Below are 15,406 nucleotides of genomic sequence, written 5' to 3' on the forward strand. Positions count from 1 at the left end.
AATGATGTGTGAATGATTATGTGGCACCTTTTGCTGGATATGATGGTAGTTTTTCTACTTTTGTACAGTATCTTGGAATTATTTCTGAATCTTATCCCACTTCATATTTAGTTGAAAATAAAGGTTTTGATGATGATAATAATGTAATTAAAAAGTCTGATTACTGATGCCAAGTTATTGCACTGCAGATCCATCAAGCATCATGCTCTGTGCTTCAGATACTGGCAGTCTGTGTCTGTTGGATGTCATAGACAATGTTACTCTCACTAAATTTCAAAAGCAAGAACTAACACCATTTTGGGCTGTTGCACTTGAGGTAAGTATTTTTACATGATTGTGCACCACCTCCCATCCAGTCAGTAAAGTTAAGCAGTGTTGAGTCTGTCTTGCAATCTATAGCCAGATGCCTTAATCCTGTAATGGGTGGCCACAAACAAATCACCTCCATGTGACCAGCCATTTCACTGCTCTACTCCAGCTCACACACCCCTCTCTCGTATACCTCTCCACTCCATCCTTCCATCTCATCTTTGGTCTTCCTCTCCCTCTTCCCACCTCCTCCTCACTCACACTCTCCTCACTAGTCTCTTGCTCTCCATCCACTCCACATGGCCAAACCACCTCAGTGTGTTTCTAATGCTTTGTATCACATCCTTTTCCACACCAAAATGGTCCTTCACTTCCTCATTTGTCAGTCAGTCCCTCCATGTAATGCCATATGCTCCTCTTAAATAACTCATTCCACTGCTCACATTCTTGACTTGTGTCCTTCCAACATAGTCCAGGCCTCGCTTCCATACATTAGAGTTGGTATCACAATACTGTCATGCAGTGACTTTTTCACTTCCATACTAACTTCCCTATTTTGTATCACTGCTTTCAAAGAACCAGTAACTTTTCTTCTCTGTTGAACCTTGTCAAGCTATTCATCCTTTAAACTTCCATCTTTACTCATCACACTACCAAGGTACTTAAATGCACTTATATTTTCCATTTCCTCACCATCGTGCCTCACTGTGCATTCAGTGACTTTATATCTCTCAGATACCACAATCTTACTCTCAGTGTTGGGTCTGCAATTCATTCACCTTGACTTAGCAGTTGGAGAAGAACAGGGAGGCTTTAGGAAGGGAAGAGGTTGTGTAGATCAGATATTCATTCTTAGATCTTTAGTGGAAAAGTTTCTAGAGAAGGGAAAGAAGTTGTATGCAGCTTTCATGGATTTGGAGAAAGCATATGACAGGGTGGATAGACAAGGATTGTGGAAAGTATTAAGAATATGTGGAGTAGATGGGAAGTTGTTGAATGCTGTGAAGAGTATGTATGATGGTGCTAAGGCTGCAGTGCGTGTGGATGATGATCTGAGTGACTTCTTCTCTTTGAAGGTTGGGTTGAAACAGTGATGTGTCATGTCTCCATGGTTGTTCAATCTGTACATGGATGGGGTAATAAAAGAGGTACAAGGTAGGGCAGTGGATGTTGGAGTGGCCCTGGTGAGAGAGGATAGTGTTTGGAAACTCCCTGTACTGTTGTTTGCAGATGATACTGTGTTGTTGAGTGAAGACGAAGGAGAGCTGCAAGGCTTGGTGGATGAGTTTGGGAGAGTGTGTAAGAAATGGAATCTAAAGGTGAATGTAGGGAAGAGTAAAGTGATGGTCTTTGAGAGAGGTGAAGCCAGTGGATGTACATCGAGGTTAGATGGTGAGGAATTGGAAAATGTGAGTACGTTTAAGTACTTGGGTAGTGTGATGAGTAAGGATGGAGGTTTGGAGGGTGAAGTGCTTGAAAGGGTACAGCAGGGAAGAAAGGTTGCTGGTTCCTTGAAAGAATTGATAAGAGGCAGGGAAGTGAGCATGGAAGTGAAAAAGTTACTACATGACAGTATTGTGATACCAACTCTAACGTATGGAAGTGAAGCTTGGACATTGCTGGAGGGACACAAGTCAAGAGTGAGAGCAGTGGAAATGAGTTATTTAAGAGGAGCCTGTGGAGTCACACGGAGAGACAGGCTGACAAAAGAGAACATAAAGGAGCGTTGTGGTGTGGATGTGGATGTGATAGGAAGCGTTAGGAGGAATACCCTGAGGTGGTTTGGCCATGTGGAGAGGATGGAGGGTGAAAGACTGACGAAGAGAGTGTATGTGAGTGAGGTGGAGGGGGGAAGAGGGAGAGGGAGGCCGAGGATGAGATGGAGGGATGGGGTGGAGAGGTATATGAGACTTGGGGGGGTGAGTTGGGAGTGGGGCAGTGAAATGGCGGGGGACAGGACGACGTGGAGGCGATTTGTTTGTGGCCACCCCGAACGGGATTGAGGCGTCTGGCAATAGATAGATAGATAGAATAGACTTAGCAGAAATTTTCATCTTTTTGAAGGAAATTTTTTGCTGCTCAGTACCAATATAAGGCAGTATTAAGGCATGTTGTTTCTTTGAAAGCAATGATAAGGAACGGGGAAGTGAGTGTGGAAGTAAAAAAGTCACTGCATGATAGTATTGTGATATGAACTCTAATGAATGGAAACAAAATTTGGACCTTGTTGGAAGGACACAAGTCAAGAGTAAGAGCAGTGGAAATGTGTTATTTTAGAGGAGCATGTGGAGATAAAAAATGGTAAATTACTACTGGAGAAGGGAGAAAAAGTGAGCAAATGGAGAAAACACTTTAAGGGATTGTTGAACACAGAGAATGAAAGTAATGCGAGTGTAAGTGGCTGGGAGAAGGAGGGATGCGAGAAGAGAGGAAGAAATCAGTAAGATAGATGTTGTAGAAGCAATGAAGAAAGTCAAAATAGGGAAAGCCCCAGGAATTGTGGAGTGCGTGGTGAAATGCTGAAGCATGGGGGAGAGATAGTAGTAGAATGGATGTGGAAAATGTGCAGATTGGACTGGGAGGAAGGTAGAGTCCCGGAGGATTGGAAGTCAGGTATAATTATTCCCTTGTACAAGGAAAAGTGGAAAAAGAAGTGTTTGGTAATCATAGGGTCATTTGTCCTCTTACTATAAGAGGAAAAGTATATGGTAGGATACTTATAGACATATTTGGGGAAATAACAGGGGAATTAGTTGGAGAAGAACAGGGAGGTTTTAGAAAGGGAAGAGATTGTGTTGATCAGATATTCATTCTTAGGTCTTTAGTAGAAAAGTTTCTAGAGAGGGGAGAGAAGTTGTATGCGACCTTCATGGATTTGGGGAAATCATATGACAGGATGGATAGACAAGGATTGTGGAAAGTATTAAGAATATATGAAGTAAATGGGAAGTTGTTGAATGTTATGAAGAGTATGTATGAGGGTGCTAAGGCTGCAGTGCATGTGGATAGTGAACTGAGTGAATTTTTATGTTTGAAGGTTGGATTAAAACAAAACTGTGTCATGTATCCTTGATTGTTCAGTCTGTATATGGATGGGGTTATAAAAGAGATACAAGGTAGGGCAGTGGATGTTGGAGTGGCCCTAATGAGAAAGGGCAGTGTTTGGAAACTCCCTGTACTGTTGCTTGCAGATGATACTGTTGTTAAGTGAAGACGAAGGGAAGCTGCAAGGCTTGGTGAATGAGTTTGGGAGTGTGTGTAATAAGCAGAATCTAAAGGTGAATGTAGGGAAGAGCAAAGTTATGGTCTTCAAGAGAAATGAAGTCACTGAATGTTCTGTGAGGTTGGATGAGGAGGAAATGGAAAATGTGAGTGCATTTCATTACTTGGGTAGTGTGATGAGTAAGGTTGGAAGTTTAGAGGGTGAAGTGCTTGAAAGGGTACAACATGGAAGAAAGGATGCTGGTTCTTTGAAAGCAGTGATAAGAAACAGGGAAGTGAGCATGGAAGTGAAAAAGTTACTGTATGACAGTATTGTAATGCCAGCTTTAACATATGGAAGTGAAGCTTGGACCTTGTTGGAGGGACACAAGTCAAGAGTGAGAGCATAGGAAATGAGTTATTTAAGAAGAGCATGTGGAGTCACATGGAGAGACAGACTGACAAATGAGGAAGTGAAGGAGTGTTGTGGTGTGGATGTGGATGTGATAGGAACCGTTAGGAGAAACACATTGGGGTTGTTTGGCCATGTGGATAGGATGGAGAGTGAGAGACTGACTAGGAGAGTGTATGTGAGTGAGGTGGAGAGGGGGAGAGGGAGGGGGAGTCCAAGGATGAGATGGAGGGATGGAATGGAGAGGTATATGCGAGAGGGGTGTGTGAGCTGGGATCAGGGCTGTGAAATGGCAGGAGTCAGGGTGACATGGAGGCAATTTATTTGTGGCCACCCCTTTTGGGATTATGGTGTCTGGCAATAGATAGATTTGGAGTTACGTGGAGAGACAGACTGACAAATGAGGAAGTGAAAGACTGCTGTGGTGTGGATGTGGATGCGATAGAAAGCTTTAGGAGAAATACATTGAGGTGGTTTGGCCATGTGGAGAGGATGGAGAGCAAGAGACTAACGAGGAGAGTGTGTGCGAGTGAGGTGGAGGAGGGGGGGAGGAAAGAGGAGGCTGAGGAAAAGATGAAGGGATGGAGTGGAAAGGTATATGAGAGAGGGGGTGTGTGAACTGGGAGCAAGACAGTGAAGTAGCATTGGACAGGACGACATGGAGGTGATTTGTTTGTAGCCACCCTTTATGGGATTAAGGCGTCTGGCAATAGATAGAGATTTCCGTAATGCATCTTTGTAACTACCACTGTGTTCATGTGTTAATATCTTGTTACATCTCAGCACTCAAGTCCGGGTGATGTCTAATTTAGGCCAAGTTAAAGTGAACAGAATATTAGGTATACCATTAGTTAGTTCAGCACAGTACTTGGATGGGTGATCACCTTTAGATACAAGATGCTGTTGGAATATCCTGGACCGTATCTCATCACTGCATGTGGGAGTAAAGGTCAGGACGAAGATGATGGTGATGATATAGCAAAAATAAGCCAAGACATCATACTGAATGTGGTAAAGTCTGAATTATTGATTAAAGATTATTAAGATGTCAGTATTAATGCATTTACGTAAGGTATTGCAGCCAGGCAAGTGTCCAAGTTAAGCACATCACACAGTATTTGAGTAACTCGGGAACATTGGAGATTTTCATTTCTTGAGTAATTCACACATTGTCATTTCAGTCTTGAAGCATATATAGTATCCTTGTTTTGAGTGTTTAACAGTCAGAAGACTCTGTGCATATGAATGCTACCGGGGGAGTAGACTGTTTTCCAGTTCTTGACTAGTTTATTGTGGGGACAACATTTCATTTTGTTTTTGCCATCTGCTGATTATTAAGCTTCACCACATACAGTAATCACTTTAATATCCAGACGCCCAATGTCCGGACATTTTGGGCCTGGGCTTTCGGAACCCCAAAATGGCCGAAAAACATTAAAAAAAACAAAACAAAAATCCAAAATTTTTTTCAACCGTACATTGAACTTGGCGCATGGCACCGAACAGCTGTGTTAATGCGTGGCCCCTTGCTTCCTCCCATCCCTAGTTCCTGCCTAACAACCATCCTGACTAGACGCTCATCGCAGTGGATGCCACACATACTCGTTTTTGTGAATAAACAGTGAATAAACTGCAATACCTCACCACTAAGCCACATAGGAATTTACAGTGTTGTGCAGTGTTAAGAAATTAGAATTCAGAGTGCAAAGGCTTAAGTTCAGAGTGCAAAGTGGTGGTTGCAACTGGCATGGTGCAAGTAAGAACAGAATGTGCTGTGTTAAACAGTTATAATTCACAGTGCAAAGGATTAAGTGCAGCACAACACTGGGTTACTGTACATGCTTCAAGAGCATTTTCACCATTGCCAGAGCCTTAGAGGAGACGGGTTAATCTTCTTAACGGCCATGGACATGTTGTAAGTACCTTGTACACTACTAAATATTTTCCATACTCACTTCTAATTCCTCATTCTTTGGTTCCTTTTCATTTATTTCATGCTTTCTGTCCCTTATTTGTGTAAATAGGGTCTTAAATAGGTGCTGTGCATGTCCAGTAGGGAGTTATGTAGGTGGTTTTCTGAGTTAGGCTGGGTTAGGGTCCATAAGTACCTGTCCAGGAGGCATTTTCCCAGTATCTGGACAAACCTGCTTTTTGGATATGGCTTCGGCTCTACAGTAAGACCTTACTATAACGGACTAATTGGGGCCCAAGTCATGCAAAAAAACGTGAAATTCCGATAAAAGCAACATCCCGACTTCCCCCTGCTAACCCGGACTTTTTCCAAATATCAGACATTAGTCCGGATTGCATGAATGGTTTTTGAACTGTTTTGACTACCATTGTGGTGCTGTACTGTGTTATAGCTTCACTACATTAGTACTGTACTGTACACTGACAAACATGTCTTTTATTTACCTTATTGTAGGGAAGATACATGAAGTGGTCAGGCAGTCTGGACTGCTTCTGGCTTTATCAGACTTTTTCCGATGCATAGGAATTTAGTCCGGTAGCACCTCGAGTCCGATAAAAGCAAATTCCAGTCTATTGAAGTCCATTATATCAAGGTTTTACTGTATTTCATTGGATATTGGAAGGATTACTGTGTATGGTGAAGCATATTGTTTTTGTAAGTATGATTATTTTTCTCTGCATTTCCCCCCCCCCCCCCCCCCACTGAAAGCAGTGATCAGAAATAGGGAGGTGAGTATGGAAGTTAAGAAGTTACTGCATGATAGTATTGTGATCCCTACCCTGACATATGGAAGCGAGTCATGAACCTTGCTAGAGGAGAACAAGTCAAGAGTGAGAGCAGTGGAAATGAGTTACTTGAGAGGAGCATGTGAAGTGACATGGAGGGACAGATTGACGAATGAAGAAGTGAAGGAACGTTGTGGGGTGGATATGGATGTGATTGAGAAAATTAGGTTTGGACATGTGAAGAGAATGGAGAATGAAAGACTGACTAAGAGGGTGTATGTAGGTGAGGTGGAAGGAGGGAGAGGGAGGGGAAGACCAAAGATGAGGTGGAGGGATGGAGTTGAAAGGTATATTAGGGAGGGGGGAGTGAGCTGGGGGAAGGGCAGTCAAATGGTGGGTGACAGAGCGACTTGGAGGCGTTTTGTCTGCGGCCACCCTTTTGGGGATTAGGCCGTCGGGCTATAGATAGATAGATAGACTTTCTTACCTCAGATCTTGATAATATTATGCAGGAAGGTACCCTAGGGTAACCCAAGTACTGTACTTGTGCCAAATATACAGTAAATGACCTTGACCTGTTTTTGAAGGTCATATACTCATTTTTGGTGCAAAAATTGCATATTTTAAATGGAAATATCTCAAAAAGCAGTTGAGATAGAGCTAGGTTGAAAAGTTTGAAAAAAAAGGGAGGGGGAGACCAAGGATGAGATGGAGGGATGGAGTGGAGAGGTATATGAGAGATTGGGGTGTGAGCTGGGAGCAGGGCATTGAAATGGCAGGGGATAGGGCAACATGGAGGGGGTTTGTTTGTGGCCACCCCTTATGGGATTAAGGCATCTGGCAACAGATAGATAGATAGACAGAATTTGGGTGAATATTTTGCCATTTAGCCTAGTGGGAAATACTGATTTCAGATCTGCTTAGTGTTTTCTTTGTAATACGTTTTAGAGAAAACCACAAAAGCTATAAAGCTGTAACTTTACAGAAATATACCTCTGATCCCTTTCATTATCTGAAAGGAATATGGTTATATAGTCAGTCTATCAGATTCGTTTATGTGAAGCTACAGAACATGGTGAATGTTTTTGGCGTATCCGACAGAGCCAGGATTCTGGGGGCTTGAATGATGAGTGAATGGAAGCATGGCCCATTGGATTGGGCAAATTTGGGCTGTGTGGACATTGCTGCTTCTCACCCTGCCCTAGGATGGGAAAGGAAGTCTGGATGATGATGATGAATGTGGTTATAGTTAAGCTTACAGTTAGCCAGTTATTGAGACAGATGTAAAATGTACCCATGTTTATAATGACAATCAGTATGCCAAAGCTTTCTTATTGTGACTACACAGTAAGTAAATAAGTAACTAGTTCAGTTTAGGACATGTTTCAAACTAGATGCACTAAATGTAGACTTAGTAAGGCCATTTCTAAGTTGAATAAATTCGTATGGTAACAAAAAACAAAAATAGGAAAAAGCCATATCATGTAGGATTCAAGGATTTATTTGATCTGGACCCATGCTTGCAGTAATATGGGTTTAAGTATTTAACTTATGTCATGATTCCCCCCCCCCCCAGTTAGTCTAGTATTGCCCCAACAGGAGCATATAGGACTGGGTGTAGGGTACTTAGTCCAGACATTTTAGGCTAGGGTGACTGGTTGCTTATCCCAAAGCACATGAAGAGCAGTGAACTCCATCCACCTCTTGAAGTAGACCTTTATGAACCACAGCTGGTTGGAATGCCATAACTCATTAGACCACCAAGCATAAAAAGAACTGTATGAGGGCAGTGGGGCAAAAATACTTTATCAGTACATAGCACAAAGGCCTTATCTGATTTCAAGAATATCTAATATTTTCAGGATTTGGTGTACATACTAAGCCGAGACAGTGACACGAGACAGATAAACCTGACAGCTGCTAATCCCATGACCGGTGATCAAGAGATGTTCTTTTCTTGGAGGCAGGATACTTTGATGAGGTGTGTCTTTGCAAACTTTTGTTTATTTAACTTTTTAGTCATTGATAGTCCCCATTCTAAGTCAGGGATGTTTTCCAGATTATTGCAGCTTTTTCCATACAATTGCTACTGTTAATTTGAAATTAAATTGAAAAATAATGACCAATCACCTTTATAAGTAGTGCTGCTGTAATAAGCACTCAGTCAATAATTTACTGTGGACTATATAGAAAAGATTAAAATGAGACAGCCCTTTTAGTCTGACGATATATTTTATATTTTATTCTAGTTATATCCAGTTTTTATCTGTCTTTGGAGACCATCCTAATGGTGAAAGGGTTAATTGAAACTGTATCCAACACCTCCAGTTGAAAAAGATTATCCTGATCTGAACATAAGAATAACTAATAGTAACACCATTGAACTGAAAGGGCTGTACATGACTGCTTGCACCATTGTGCAGGGGAATGAATTTACCACGTCCTTACACCAGTACAAAGAAATGTTGCCAACCTCTGACTCTGTAACGTTTAGTTTGACTCTACATCTTCAGCACAATCCACTCTACCCTTACTATATTGCAGCCATTCACACCACAATGTTCTCACCTAGGTACAGTTGTGGACATTTATATTGATTCACTTCCTTGTGATAAATAATGAGATAGTGATTAGTGACTTTCAAAACTCAGTGATGGAAGATGGAGCTTATCACAGTTTTCAGAATAATGTGTAATACTGTAGTTCCTAATTCCTTAACAAAAAGTGGACTGAAATTTTGTCCACAAATGTACTTTACTCTTGTAAAATGGATCAGCTTATACAGCATCTTCAATACCAGCACAAAATGGAACTTACAAACAGTTTACTCAGCCTTCATTGTAATGCTGCCCCAAACTCTACAACATATTTATGCACCTCAGTCTCACAATACAAATAGTACTTTCAGCATAACTTTAGTAAAATATCTCTGGGCAGCTGAAGTACTTACTGTATACTGGTAACAGTGAGGAGTGACAGCGGTCCTTGGGTGGCATGAGGAAAAGGCTTGCTGTCCCTTGCTCCTGGTTAGTTTTTGGATTTCAGCAGAATGGGGACATGTTAGAGTGCTTGTATTTTTCCCTAATATTTCTCTAGATACTGCATATCACATCTTGGAATAGTTCAGTCATCATCTTAAATGGATGTACAGTACTCTCATTAGGACCTATTAAATATTATGTACACTCACAGAAAATGAATTCAGATTGATGGGAATTTAAAGGCTTTCTAAGATGTTCTTGATAGAAGTCCTGAAATCGGCTGCACACATTCTCCTGCTGTCATCAAATTGATCCCCACTGTTTAAATGTTTAATATATTCGTTTTCTTTTTTAAAGACTCCAACATGCTTGCATGCGTCGGCCTTGGTCACCTAATGGTGACTTTCCATGCTGCTCGATCTTTAGCAGCCTCTCTATTCAGTCCCTTATCCCTAAGGTCACGCTCAGTGACCTCATCCCAGGTCTTCTTCGGTCTTCCTCTTGCAACCCTACCCCTAACATTAACACTTATCACTTTCTGCACCCAATTGTCATCCCCCATCCTCTCCACATGCCCAGACCACATCAGTCTACCTCTTTCATCACAGCACAAAACACTCCAGTCCCATCCTACCTCTTAATTCTTCCATCGTAAACCTAGTTCCCCCAGGCCTCGCACTCAGAGACACACTTCACATCCACCTAATCACTGTCATTTTTTTACGTTTGAGCCTGCGAATATCCCCTTCCTTTACTACCCAGGTCTCACTACCACAAGCATTACACTCCTAACACATGCCACATACAAAGATTCTTTAGCATGGAGGGGAGAGCCCTCTGATTGTCAGGAGAGGCAACAGCTCCCTGAACTTTTTCAAACCACTCCTCACTTGAGCCACAGAGCTAGCTCCAGCCCCACCTCCAGCACTTAACATGTCTCCAAAATAACAAAATTCTTCCATACACTCAAGATACTCACCAACAAGATCAATTCTTTCACTCCTGACAATCCGAACATACTCGCATTGGCATACACATGAAATCAGCATGATCTCGCAGTCTACCTCTAATACCATTACATCTCTTATGCGCCCACATATCACAAACACTGCATAAGATGGAATTACAGTACTTCCCACGCCCTTGTAGCAAATCGCACATGACCACCCTCCCTCTTCTTTATCAGTACTGCCACCAGCCCTAGATACCATCATCACTACCAAAAACAAAAACACCCCAGCTGGCCACAGACACACATACACTAATTATAAGAGAACCAACTGGGAGGCCTTCACAACTGAAACAGAACAACGTTTTGAAACATTAAACAGTACACCCATCACAAACATCAGCACTGCTGTGCACGCTACAGGGACACCCTCCAAGTGCACCTTGGAACTAATTGTCCTGCCATTATACACCTCCCTGATAGGGCAGCCTCCTGGGACACTTTTCCCAGGTTCAGGCCCCTCTCTATTGGGCGGAAGCGGCAGCCTGGAAAACTCCAATGTCCTGTACCCCCGAGCACAGATCCGAGCTTTATTCCATCCCAACCCCCAAAACTACGCTGGTGGAGCCCACATCACGCCACCCCCCCAATAGGTCCTCCACTATGTAGCAGGGGCAAAGCTTTCTGGCCACATGCCCTTGCTGGCATCAACCTCTGTGATGTTGTGGGATACGTTGTGTGATATGTAAAGCACATGTAGAGTAGTGCATTAGCTAGTTAGAGGAAACTGTTTGGAAGAGTATGCTAGTCTGTTCTTCATGGAAGAGTATGCTGATCTGTTTTCCATGTTAATGTCACACTGAAAAGGTCAGCAAATAGGGTTGGTCAGATATATAGCTAGTGAAGCAGGAGTGCCAGCTCTCCTTATCACCAGCATTACTATTCCCCTTGGGAGTACCACCCTGATCGGCCGGTGCTACAGCATCTATAAAATGAACTCCATGGTCTGTTGCTATTAATATAGATATAAATGTTGTTGTAGAATAAGTAAAGTTAGTTTAGCCCCTAGGCTGCTCAGAGCTTTGAGCGAAGTCATGCCCTGGTGCGGCTATTTTCCGTTTACGTTCATTAAGGGCCTTCTGAGAGGTTTGTAGCAGTCAGTCAACCAGTCCTTCTCAGATGCTTGCAGTAGCCAAGGGGTTAAAATATATAAAGAGTAAAGCCTTAGAAAAAGCTTGTACTTGTTGATTGACCCCAGTCTGTCTGACTGAACAGATCCGTCAACTGCAGACATGCAACTGCTCCTGCTGGGTTGTCCTGTGCAGTAAAATGATGTTCTGTTGCAGCTGACAGCACCTTGCAACAGCAAGGCATGGGGAATAATGTGGAGGTTTGGTTCCTGGATGGATTCTGCATTTACATCTTCCACCCAGTTAACAGGGACACCATAGCAGTTTCCACATCATCTCATTATCTGGTTATATAGTTACCACCCAACATTGTAAATGGTTTCCTGGGTTACAGGAAACCATTAGGTTTGCTACTTAGTGTAGCGCCATTTGAAGTGGAAAGAAGAAGAATAAAAAGTGACAGAAAGGAAAGGGAGAAGTAAGAAGAGAGGACAGACACAGATAGAATGAAAAAGGGGAAGGAAGAAATAGGCAGCACTACATCAAATGAGTGGATAATGATCGCCACAACCTACTACTTTAATAGTAAACAACTGTGTAAACACCCAAAGCCAAAATCTAAGCATACAGTCAGACAAGCAGATGAAGCAACCTGGATGGTGAGGTGAGGCTGCATGGTGGGGGAGAGGGACGAGAAAGAGCAAACCATACAGGTGAAGAAGTCTTTCCAGATTAGATATTACCCCAGTACTGGTCACCAAATGGGTTCCCAACCTCATCTAGATATGTCCCACCCCACCATCAAGCAAACACAGGCATTCACAAGAGAATAGAGAGGGCTGGGCCTCCCCGCCACCTCTCGCTGTTATGAGTATAGATTCCTACCTGTGGCAAAGCCGACAGGTCTGTGAGTGATGCATTTTTTTTTTCTTCTTCTTCTTTTTCCTAAGGAAAGTTCAAATATCAGCTCTTTGAGAGCTCTGAGTGATTTTCTTATGATATACAAAGTTGCTTAGCTTGAAATTTTGAGTTGATTTAACATGTCAGCTGTTGTATCAGTGGACCACGGTAAGCCCTCAATTATCCATCATTTCAGTATCCGGGGCTTTTTGCTCGGTGCTGTTAAAGTAATATCCGGCTCAGAAATGGGATGCAGTCGTCCTTCTGGCTCAGGCTTAGACACAGGACCTCATCAGTGCACAGGCAAATACCGCAATGCGCCATCCAATCACGAGTGCGGAAGTGACCCACCTGGTGTGCCAAGCACGCCATCACTCTCTCAGTCTCTCCCATGAACACCATACATTGAGGACATACAGGCAAGTCCCAGTTAACAAGCAGTTGCTTAATGAGAATTCGCTAATACGAGGTCTTGGAATTTGCACCACTGCCTGTTTAATGAGCAGATAAAAATCCGGACTTAAGAGAATCAAGACGAGGGTCGCACTACAGCTTGTGTACCTCGGCGGCAAGGAAACGAGTCTCACACTAGCTCTGCGAGCCTCTTCCCGCCTTATCTTCGTAAACGTTATTCCAGCAAAGCTTGCCCAGTTAAGGTCAGTCTTGAAGTGTGCCTTTTTTCTGTGCTCAGGATTACTGTATCACCATGTCGTCTAAGCATTCCATTGTGAAGGAGTTGGGCCTTTGATTCTCCCACCAGCCTCCCACCACTGCACCCTCTCAGACCTCAGAGAGAGGAAGCGAGCCAGCCAAGCAGTGGTGGAGCACAGCTGGCATACGTCATGGAAGACACTCGAACCCAAGTAAGACATCCGGTTGCTTGTTGAATAAGTTTTTCTTCTATTTTCTAATGCTGTTAGGTGTCTTACCTTCTTGTATTAACCCCTTATTCCAGCTTAAAATGATCGGAAAGCCAGTTTTGATGGTTTGAGGGGAGTTGGCTCAGAGGCCTTACTCCCTAGCCTTATTTTTCCCATTAGTTCACTTCATATAATGAGAATTTGACTAACGAGCAAAATTCTTGCTCCCAATTAGATCGTAAGATCGGAACCCGCCTGTACAGTATGTGGACGCTGCTTTTGTGACCCACGTGGTGGCTAAACCCTAATGCTGTGGCTTGTCTGTGACCTCCTATGCCACTTATTGTTGTAGTGCCTTGACTAGCCTTGCGGCTCCTCAGTGCTCTGTGCCCAACTGCTCTGACAACTGTATAGTGAGGACATATCTGTGCATATGTACCAGCCATTGATGCCAGCACTACACTAAGTTTTTTTTATTGAGGCGATGATGCACTTGAGAGGTTGGTGATAATTGGCTAAATGCAACATGTCCGAATAACATCGTTGTATTTCAGATAATTACCAGTTTTAATTCACATTACCGGTAATTGTTTAAAATACAGCAATATTATTCGGACACATTGCACTCAGCCAATCATCACCAACCTGTCAAGTGCATCTTTGCCTCCATAAAAAAGACTGAGTGTAGGTGAGTACAGTATGATCATGGTTATATAATGTACTGTATTACTGCACTATATGTACTGTATCAATACTGTATTTATTTTATGCTAAATTTTCATCTTTTACACAAGGGTAATATTGTAGAAAAGTTTTTAGGGTAGAGGGTCAAGACATAGTAATACATTATCTGGCTTGACGCCAGATGGGTAGCCGATAGGGGATACAGTAGACCCTTTTTATCAACGGAATTTGCATCTGTGGATTTAAGTTTCCCAGATCAAACTTATTTTAATACTGTACTATACACTGTAACTTAATTTGAAATTGGCACGCAACTCGCACTTCTTTTGTAGTTACAGTTAGCACACCCGCATCCACGGGCATTCCCGCCACTCTGCCTGTCTTATTGTAAACACCAATCAGTTTGTTACTTACATCGTCATCACCCTTCTCGTGTTTACAACTCTATTGTACTTCATTGTGTAAGTGAAAAATGGCTCCCATGAAACAAAGGATAAAAGCAATCCTCCTAAGCCAAAGAGAGAGTGTAAGATGTTATCTGGCTACCTGTCAAAAGAGTCATACTGGACTCACAGCTTAGCTACAGTGCCGCCACACATCTCGATGCCTCACCACATTGGCACTGTAGGAACTGCACCACAATCATCGTTATCATCATACAGCAATCATCATCATCAATATAGCAATCATCATCGTCATACAGCAATCGTCATCATTGTACGAAGGTTATGAAGAGAACACAGTCTTTTGGTGAGTGTTAATGTGTATTTGTAATATTTTAAAGTATGTTTTTATTTTTTCAGGGATGTGCTTAGCTTATGTGGAAATAATATGCCAATTTGTGACGATGACTTGAGTATCCGCAAAATTTGCCTTCCGCGGGGGTCTCTGGAACCTAACCCTCGCGGATAACTAGGGTCTACTGTAGTATGCAATATCTGGCATTCTGCAGTATCCAGCATAGGGGTTGGCTGAATTATGCTGGATAATTGAGTTTTTTGTATTAGGCAGTTTTCAGTTTCAGCTATAAGGTGGCATTTTAGCAATTTTCTTATGAAATACAAAGTAGCTCAGCTTGATATTTTGAGTTCCTTTGACACATCAGATGTTGCATCAGCTGATTATTTTGCAGTTTTCAATTTTGGCCATAAGGAGGCATTTTAATAAAACAGTTTCATATATGCTGTGAATTTCAAAGAGAGAAACTTTTAAAAATTGGCTGCAATAGTTTTGCCACAGGTCTGTGAAGATAGTCTCTTATTGTCTGTTTGCCTTCTCTGAAA

At 42.4% G+C, this 15,406-nt stretch overlaps 1 protein-coding gene across 3 annotated transcripts in view; it reads left to right on the forward strand.

Moving 5' to 3' along the window:
* The window catches only part of LOC145397822 (uncharacterized), a 74,183-nt gene that overhangs the window by 57,624 nt on the left and 1,153 nt on the right, over positions 1 to 15,406 (forward strand). For all 3 annotated transcript variants that reach the window (XM_080270851.1, XM_080270852.1, XM_080270853.1), the window contains 2 exons: positions 189 to 316; positions 8,482 to 8,600. In XM_080270851.1, the coding sequence (XP_080126977.1) occupies positions 189 to 316; positions 8,482 to 8,600 (247 nt within the window). The remainder of the gene's footprint in view (positions 1 to 188; positions 317 to 8,481; positions 8,601 to 15,406) is intronic.

This window comes from Coenobita brevimanus, chromosome 43 (genome assembly GCF_032717465.1).
Source record: "Coenobita brevimanus isolate Jiangsu-jjx chromosome 43, ASM3271746v2, whole genome shotgun sequence".
NCBI classification, from domain to species: domain Eukaryota; kingdom Metazoa; phylum Arthropoda; class Malacostraca; order Decapoda; family Coenobitidae; genus Coenobita; species Coenobita brevimanus.